This window comes from Triticum urartu, chromosome 7, assembly GCF_003073215.2.
Source record: "Triticum urartu cultivar G1812 chromosome 7, Tu2.1, whole genome shotgun sequence".
In the NCBI taxonomy this organism is placed as follows: domain Eukaryota; kingdom Viridiplantae; phylum Streptophyta; class Magnoliopsida; order Poales; family Poaceae; genus Triticum; species Triticum urartu.
Window position 1 is genome coordinate 601190321 of NC_053028.1, and position 10255 is coordinate 601200575.

At 39.2% G+C, this 10255-nt stretch overlaps 1 protein-coding gene across 1 annotated transcript; it reads right to left on the reverse strand.

Moving 5' to 3' along the window:
- Positions 1-1044: 1044 nt before the first annotated feature.
- On the reverse strand, positions 1045-1779 carry LOC125525069 (lipid transfer protein EARLI 1-like). The gene has a single exon (XM_048690081.1). It carries the CDS (start codon positions 1721-1723, stop codon positions 1334-1336), a length of 390 nt encoding a protein of 129 aa, XP_048546038.1. The 5' UTR covers positions 1724-1779; the 3' UTR covers positions 1045-1333.
- Positions 1780-10255: the final 8476 nt, after the last annotated feature.

Genomic DNA, 10255 nt, shown 5'->3' on the forward strand with positions numbered 1-10255 from the left:
CCGATGACATCAACATGATTTTTTGGTTTTTGGACTTGAAAATGTTTTATCTCTTAAATAAAAAATCCAATTAAAAATCTGTTTTCATCATTAAATCCGTCTTGAAGAGATCTTCAAAACTATAACACATATTGATATGTTTTGACGAATATTTTTTTGTGCCAAAAGTTGCCATGATGTTACACCAAAGTTGTCATAGTGTTTACACTAAAGTTGCCATGATATATTTTATCTATTTTTTCTTTTAGATTTAAAGCTACCATTGTATTTCAACAACTTTTCACGGAAAATTTTATTAGTTGGCCATGGCAATTTTTAGTAATTAACCATCGCAAATTTAATTCATGGATCATGGCAATTTTTAGTAATTCATCATGGCAATTTTAGTATTTTGACCATGACAATTCTAGTATTTTTACCATGGAAGTTATTTTTTGTATGAACCATGGAAAATTTTAGTGCACGTATCATGGCAAATTTAAGTAATTCACCATGGCAATTTTAGGTCCAGGTTCGTGGCAAATTTGTGTCATTGGCTAGGCATCTTTAAAGTAATTGAAAAACGAATTTCTTTTTAATAATGAACTATGTCAAAATTATTTCATGGATCATGGCAAATTTTAGTAATTCTCCATGGCAACTTTAGTTTCTTAATTCCCTTTTTTTATAACATGTCAAAATTTACTTTAAACGTAGAAGAAAAAGTAGTTTAAACATATCATGGCAATTTGAATGTAAACACCATGGCAATTTATGTGCAATAGACATGGCAACTTTTAACCACAAAAAAATCGTCGAAACATATCGATATGTGATCTAGTTTCGAATTCCTCGTTGTAACAGATTTAATGATGAAAACGGATTTTTAATCGGGTTTTCCATTTAAAGATAAAATATTAAAGTTTAGAAAACCCAAAAGATTTCCATGTTTGCATGCATCGTATGTGCAAGAAACAAAATGACTGACGTGTCACAATGTGTAGATAGAAGAGTGTGTGGACGAAATTGCTTCATGCCACACATGTGACACTTAAAAGGGTCTAATTACAAAACTGTGCTTTTTATTAAAAGGAAATGTCGCTTTTACTACACAACGGCACACACGCTGGGAATTGACACGTTAAATATAGACCGAGCACACGGCGACAATCCTAATGGCACCTGAACATGACATGTAGAGTACGTGCATATACACCACTTGACATGAGTGGTAAGCTATATCAAAAACAAAACAACAAAGAACAATGAGTACGTGCACATGCATATGCTTTGCATGCATGCAGCATGGAACGTACGCATGCACGAAGACGTACTGACCATCCGTCACGGTCAATCAGTCGCAACGGAAGCCCTTGGGCACCTTGCAGTCGCAGTAGTTGAGCAGGAGCGTGAGGTCGACGTCGACGTCGACGTCGAGGTTGATGCCCAGGACGTTGGCGTTGATGGCGAGGCAGACGCAGGCGGCGGCGTCCAGGTCCACCAGGCCGGAGATGATGGAGCAGCACGGCTGCTTGGGCGGCGACTGCCCCAGCACCACGTGGATCAGCCCGTCCAGCACGTCCGCGCACACCGCCAGCTTCACCGCGTTCACGGGGCAATTGCCCGCCGGCGAGGGGCACGGGTGGCCGTTGCACGCCTCCGCCGGCCGCACGCCCGCGCACAGGAGCACGGCCACGACCGCCACCATTGCCACGGCCATGCCGCTCGGCCTGGATGCAGCCATTGCTCGCTCTAGTTCGTGATTGTGTGATGTAGCTGTGCTAGCTCAGGTTTGCTTTAGCTTTGTGACTGTGTGAGTATATTGCAGCGATCTGGAGAGTATTTATAGGGGATCAACCTGTGTGGCCGGGGCAGTATGGTCATCGATTAGCCTTTTCTGGGACAATCGATCAATGATTTGCTTGCTGAAGTTGACATGTTGTACCAGATCGAGCCAGAAACACAAAGGTTATATTGTTGTATTAACGGGAAAGGTGTCGATTTGCGCAAATTGCGTGTATATTCTTGTAATCGGCCGGCCATCCGAGGAGCTCCAGCTGACTAGTTGCAGCAAAACAACTTCCCTTAGCAAACATACAAACACCCGTGAACCATCAGCCGGCCCATGTCAATATCAGATGACAAATACTAACGCGAGCAGACCTACAAAATTATTTTCTTGGACCAATTCGAATGGAACAAAATTTAATTAACACTTAGTTTTAACAAGATTAAAATACACTTACAAAAAAATTAATCGGGCAAATCCCGTTTCCATTAATATCATAACGGAAATACAAAAGGCGAGCAGTCAAATTTAGTGTCGTGGAAAACACTTTAGCTACGTATAAGTCGCCTGAAAAACGAATTTGAGTTAGTCGATTTTTAAACCATTGATTTCTGCTTTAAGATTCATGCTTTTTGTTTCTCTTCTTGCTGTGTCTACTGTAATGTTTTGGGCTGAAATTTTTGACTGGCCCCTGTTTTGGGCTCCTGTTGTCTGTTTATAGGCCCACATGCTTCTTCTTTTTCTTTTTATGCCTTTTTTGCTTTTTTTTCTTAATCGTTTTTTCTGGGTATTTCTTAGGGTGTTGGTTGGTGTAGAATGTATACACGCAAGTACCATATAACATGTGAATAAATTATATTAGAGTGTAAAAATTACACAATTACATGTTTATTTCTTGGCTCGTGCTACGCGTCAGCCGACGGATCGCGAGCCATCAAATCTAGTACAATCTAGTGCCAAGGATCGTTGTTCACTTTTCCCACTTTTGCAATGTAGGTTCTGTTGTAGAACTTTTTGCAACAGATGTCATGTTACAGAAGACATTTATAACAAAGGTTTTGTGCATTATTTTTTTGCCACAGAGGTAATGTTGCAGTCTTTTTTTGCAACAGAGGTTATATTGCAGAATATTTTTGCCCGCATCGTCGCACCATCGTGTTGCCACTGCAACATTCCTCATGTTTCAGAAACATGGAGGATGTTGCAAAATTCTAAGACATGCGGTGGGTGGGACAAATCCACACATGGTTGGCTCTCGAGGCGGTGACCGCGAGGTGTAGAATCGGCCTGATGATTCTAATCATTTCCCTTATTTCTTACATATTAAAATGTGCAAAGTTTTGAGCAAATTTTTATTATTTTGTTTCTCTTAAAGGATAATACCAATATCACTAATTTATTCTACCTTAAAAATGTTCATTATTTTGGTTGCGTTTTAGTTTTCACTTCATTTCTTTCCTTTTTAATGTTGATAAAAATGCCACTAATTCATTCTTAATAGGAAACTTCTTTTTTCTGAAATTCCACTGTTATATGTTTATTCTTGCGTATTATAAAAAATTAAAGTGTAATTTATGTTAAAATTAGTACAATTTTTTATTTTATTTTATTTATTTGTTATTTTCTTTCTTCTTAAAGGAAGGGTCTGTCGTGCGCCACCTCACCGATCCGTGGCCCCCTAGTTCTCGTCATCATGCCTTCCAAGACTTAGGACTTTGGGCCACTGCGAGGGGCTAGAGGCGATGCTCTCACATCTTGTGAGGTGGTTCGACTGGGACCATGTGCTAAACTGCTAATTGAGTCTCTCACAATATTGGAGGAGATGCTGAACTACTGGGCGCTCTTGCAGCTCCCAGGCGTCTTCTCTTCGAAGTAGTCCGCCGTGGAAGATGCAGGAGGAGCCAAGAGCTGGAAATTAAGCGATGTAATTGGAGCGAGCATGCTGGGGCCCTTCTTCACCGTGAACTACATGGTCCTCCCAGTTATCGAATCCAAGGGGGCATGATTATCACAGCCTTAGACAATTTCTTCAAGTTGTCCAACTTCCACACAACGCGTGGCTCGATCTCTGCCACTGTCACCATGATGGCCGAGTGCTTGGACTAGACCTTTCCCTGTGTCTACGCCCCCTGCTACCTCTTGAGCACCGCGTTGGTTTTCCCTTGAAGGGAAAAGGTTGATGCAGCAAAGTAGCATAAGTATTTCCCTCAGTTTTTGAGAACCAAGGTATCAATGCAGTAGGAGGCGACGCACGAGTCCCTCGCACCTACACAAATAAATAAAATCCTCGCAACCAACGCAATAAAGGGGTTGTCAATCCCTTCACGGTCACTTACGAAAGTGAGATATGATAGATATGATAAGATAATATCTTTGATATTTTTATGATAAAGATGCAAAGTAAATAAAGCAAAATAAAAACGGTGCAAGAAATAGCTTATTGATGGAAGATGATAGAAAATAGACCCGAGGGGCATAGGTTTCACTAGTGGCTTCTCTCGAGAGCATAAGTATTATGGTGGGTGAACAAATTACTGTTGAGCAATTGACAGAATTGAGCATAGTTGTGAGAATATCTAGGTATGCTCATGTATATAGGCATCACGTCCGAGACAAGTAGACCGACTCCTGCCTTCATCTACTACTATTACTCCACACATCGACCGCTATCCAGCATGCATCTAGAGTATTAAGTTCAAAAGAACAGAGTAACGCTTTAAGCAAGTTGACATGATGTAGAGGGATAAACTCATGCAATATGATATAAGCCCTCCGTGATCGATGCCCCCTCCGGCGGAGCTCTGAAAAAGGCCCCAAGATGGGATCTCACGGGTACAGAAGGTTGCGGCGGTGGAATTAGGATTTTGGCTCCGTGTCTGGTAGTTTGGGGGTATGTAGGTATATATAGGAGGAAGAAGTATGTCAGTGGAGCAACATGGGCCCCACGAGGGTGGAGGGCGCGCCTGGGGAGGGGGGGGTAGGCGCACCCCCTACCTCGTGCCTTCCTGTTTGCTTTCTTGACGTAGGGTCCAAGTCCTCTGGATCACGCTCCCGAAGGTTTCATTCCGTTTGGACTCCGTTTGATATTCTTTTTCTGCAAAATTCTGAAATAGGCAAAAAATAGCAATTCTGGGCTGGGCCTCCGGTTAATAGGTTAGTCTTAAAAATAATATAAAAGTATATAATAAAGCCCAATAATGTCCAAAGCAGAATATAAGATAGCATGGAACAATAAAAAATTATAGATACGTTGGAGACGTATCAAGCATCCCCAAGCTTAATTCCTGCTCGTCCTCGAGTAGGTAAATGATAAAAACAGAATTTTTGATGTGGAATGCTACCTGGCATAATTTAAATGTATTCTCTTAATTGTGGTATAAATATTCAGATCCGAAAGATTCAAGACAAAAGTTCAATATTGACATAGAAATAATAATACTTCAAGCATACTAACTAAGCAATTATGTCTTCTCAAAATAACATGGCCAAAGAAAGTTATCCCTACAAAATCATATAGTACGGCTATGCTCCATCTTCACCACACAAAGTATTTAAATCATGCACAACCCCGATGACAAGCCAAGCAATTGTTTCATACTTTTGGTGTTCTCAAGCTTTTTCAAGCTTCATGCAATACATGAGCGTGAGCCATGGACATAGCACTATATGTGGAATAGAATGGTGGTTGTGGAGAAGACAAAAAGGAAGAAGATAGTCTCACATCAACTAGGCATATCAACGGGCTATGGAGATGCCCATTAATATATATTAATGTGAGTGAGTAGGGATTGCCATGCAACGGATGCACTAGAACTATAAGTATATGAAAGCTCAACAAAAGGAACTAAGTGGGTGTGCATCCAACTCGCTTGCTCACGAAGACCTAGGGCATTTTGAGGAAACCCATCATTGGAATATACAAGCCAAGTTCTATAATGAAAAATTCCCACTAGTATATGAAAGTGATATCATAGGAGACTCTCTATCATGAAGATCATGGTGCTACTTTGAAGCACAAGTGTGGAAAAAGGATAGTAGTATTGTCCCTTCTTATTTTCTCTTGTTTGGGCTTTTTTATTTAGCCTTTCTATTTTGGGGGGGGGACAATACTCTATGAATGATGATCATCACACTTCTATTTATTTACAACTCAATGATTACAACTCAATACTAGAGCAAAGTATGACTCTATATGAATGCCTCCGGCGGTATACCGGGATAGCAATGATGCATGAGTGACAGGTACGAAAGAATTATGAACGGTGGCTTTGCCACAAATACAATGTCAACTACATGATCATGCAAAGCAATATGACAATGATAGAGGGTGTCATAGTAAACGGAACGGTGGATAGTTGCATGGCAATATATCTCGGGATGGCTATGGAAATGCCATAATAGGTAGGTATGGTGGCTGTTTTGAGGAAGGTATATGGTACCGGTGAAAGTTGCGCCGTACTAGAGAGGCTAGCAATGATGGAAGGGTGAGAGTGGTATAATCCATGGACTCAACATTAGTCATAAAGAACTCACATACTTATTGCAAAAATCTATTAGTTATCGAAACAAAGTACTACGCGCATGCTCCTAGGGGGATATATTGGTAGGAAAAGACCATCGCTCGTCCCCGACCGCCACTCATAAGGAAGACAATCAATAAATAAATCATGCTCCAACTTCTTCACATAACGGTTCACCATACGTGCATGCTATGGGAATCACAAACTTCAACACAAGTATTTCTCGAATTCACAACTACTCAACTAGCATGACTCTAAAATCACCATCTCCATATCTCAAAACAATTATCAAGTATGAAACTTCTCTTAGTATTCAGCACACTCATAAGATTTTTTTTACTAATCTTGAATGCCTAGCATATTAGGATTAATTTCCCATTTTAAGTAAATTACCATGCTGTTTAAGACTCTCAAAATAATATAAGTGAAGCATAAGAGAATAATAGTTTCTATAAAACAAATCCACCACCGTGCTCTAAAAGATACAAGTGAAGTGCTAGAGCAAAAACTATATAACTCAAAAGATATAAGTGAAGCACATAGAGTATTCTAATAATGTTCAAATCATGTGTGTTTCTCTCAAAAGGTGTGTGCAGCAAAGATGATTGTGGCAAACTAACAAATAAAGACTCAAATAATACAAGACGCTCCAAGCAAAACACATATCATGTGGTGAATAAAAATATAGCTCCAAGTAAAGTTACCGATGGAAGTAGACGAAAGAGGGGATGCCTTCCGGGGCATCCCCAAGCTTTGGCTTTTAGGTGTCCTTAGATTATATTGGGGTGCCATGGGTATTCCCAAGATTAGTCTCTTGCCACTCCTTGTTCCATAATCCATCAAATCTTTTACCCAAAATTTGAAAACTTCACAACACAAAACTCAAAATAGAAAATCTCGTGAGCTCCGTTAGCGAAAGAAAATAAAACACCAGTTCAAGGTACTGTAATGAACTCATTATTTATTTATATTGGTGTTAAACCTACTGTATTCCAACTTCTCTATGGTTTGTAAACTATTTTAATAGCCATAGATTCATCAAAATAAGCAAACAACACACGAAAAACAGAATCTGTCAAAAACAGAACAGTCTGTAGTAATCTGTAGCTAACGCAAGTTCTGGAACGCCAAAAATTCTAAAATAAATTTCTGGACCTGAGGAATTTATCTATTAATCATCCGCAAAAATAATTAACTAAATAGCACTTTCCAAATAAAAATGGCAGCAATTATCGTGAGCGCTAAAGTTTCTGTTTTTTACAGCAAGATCAAAAAGACTTTCCCCAAGTCTTCCCAACGGTTCTCCTTGGCACAAACACTAATTAAAAACAAAAAACACAACCAAAATAGAGGATAGATAAATTATTTATTACTAAACAGGAGCAAAAAGCAAGGAATAAAAATAAAATTGGGTTTCCTTCCAACTAGGTATTGCCATCTTTGGTAGGCAATCCATAAGTGGCTCTCATAATAGATTCATATGGTAATTTAATTTTATTTCTATGGAAGTGTTCCATACCTTTCCTTAACGGAAATTGGAATCTAATATTTCCTTCCTTCATATCAATAATTGCACCAATCGTTCTAAGGAAAGGTCTACCAAGAATAATAGGACATGAAGGATTGCAATCTATGTCAAGAACAATAAAATCTAAGGGCACATAATTCCTATTTGCAATAATAAGAACATCATTAATTCTTCCCATAGGTTTCTTAATAGTGGAATCCGCAAGGTGCAAGTTTAAAGAGCAATTATCAAAGTCACGGAAACCTAGCAAATCACACAAAGTCTTTAGAATCGTGAAAACACTAGCACCAAAATCACACAAAGCATAGCATTCATGATATTTAATTTTAATTTTAATAGTAGGTTGCCACTCATCATAAAGTTTTCTAGGGATAGAAACTTCCAACTCAAGTTTTTCTTCATAAGATTGCATCAAAGCATCAACGATATGTTTAGTAAAAGCTTTATTTTGACTATATGCATGTGGAGAATTTAGCACGGATTGTAACAAGGAAATACAATATATCCAAGATCAATTATCATAATTAAATTCCTTGAAATCCAAAATAGTGGGTTCATTGATATTTAAAGTTTTGACCTCTTCAATCCCACTTTTAACAATTTTAGCATCAAGATCTAAAGACTCCGAATTTTTGGAACGCCTTCTAGGTAAAGGTGGATCATATTCAGTCCCATCATTATCAAGATTCATATTGCAAAACAAAGATTTAATAGGGGACACATCAATAACTTTTAGATCTTCATCTTTATTTTCCCAAAAAAATCCGTCTTAGCGGCCATCTTATTAACTAAGGTGGCCTGCTTATTCGAAACTTCAGCTATTAACTTCTCAAGATGAGCAATCTGAGATTTCAAACCATAAAATTCTTTAGACATATCATCGAGCTCTTTGTTCATATAACCCATAAAGCTTTTTTGTTCCTTAAGCTCATTTCTAAAAAAATTATTATGCTCAAATTGTAAGACCATAAAACTCCTGACATTGCTTTCGATCTCTTCTAAACTTTTAAGGTGAAGATCACCAAATATAGGTAGAGCCATCGTGATAGGCAAGCAATTCAACACACAAGCAAACAAGAAACGGGCAAAAATAGGCAAATAGGAAAAGAGAAGGAGGATAGAGAGAGAGAGGGCAAATAAAATGGCAAGGGTGAAGTGGGGGAGAGGAAAACGAGAGGCAAATGGCAAATAATGTAATGCGGGAGATAAGGGTTTGTGATGGGTACTTGGTATGTTGACTTTTGCGTAGACTCCCCGGCAACGTCGCCAGAAATCCTTCTTTCTACCTCTTGAGCACTGCGTTGGTTTTCCCTTGAAGAGGAAAGGGTGATGCAGCAAAGTAGCGTAAGTATTTCCCTTAGTTTTTGAGAACCAAGGTATCAATCCAGTAGGAGGCCACGCACGAGTCCCTCGCACCTACACAAACAAAAAAAATCCTCGCAACCAACGCAATAAAGGGTTGTCAATCCCTTCACGGTCACTTACGAAAGTGAGATATGATAAGATAATATTTTTGGTATTTTTATGATAAAGATGCAAAGTAAATAAAGCAAAATAAAAACGGTGCAAGAAATATCTTGTTGATGGAAGATTAATATGATAGAAAATAGACCCGGGGGCCATAGGTTTCACTAGTGGCTTCTCTCGAGAGCATAAGTATTACGATGGGTGAACAAATTACTATTGAGCAATTGACAGAATTGAACATAGCTATGAGAATATCTAGGTATGATCATGTATATAGGCATCACGTCCGAGACAAGTAGACCGACTCCTGCCTTCATCTACTACTATTACTCCACACATCGACCGCTATCCAGCATGCATCTAGAGTATTAAGTTCAAAAGAACAGAGTAACGCTTTAAGCAAGTTGACATGATGTAGAGGGATAAACTCAAGCAATATGATATAAACCCCATCTTTTTATCCTCGATGGCAACAATACAATACGTGCGGTTTCCCTTTCTGTCACTGGGATCGAGCACCGCAAGATTGAACCGAAAGAGAAGCACTTCCCCCATTGCAAGAAAGATCAATCTAGTAGGCCAAACCAAATTGATAATTCGAAGAGACTTGCAAAGATAACCAATCATACATAAAAGAATTTAGAGAAGATTCAAATATTGTTCATAGATAAACTTGATCATAAACCCACAATTCATCGATCTCAACAAACACACTGCAAAAGAAGATTACATCGAATAGATCTTCACAAGAGAGGGGGAGTGTAGGGGAACGCGACAGAAAACAATTTTTTTTGGTATAGCGAGCACGCCCAGGACCACTATGGAGACTGCATACAAGGTTTGATCTGTTCCGTACCGACTCGAAGCGCAGCGGAAGAAGAGTCGGTGGATATTGTTGGTGCAGATCCCCACAGTTAGGATTTACAACCTCCCAACCGCGAGGATGTACTCCCTCGCCGGACAGCCCTTCGG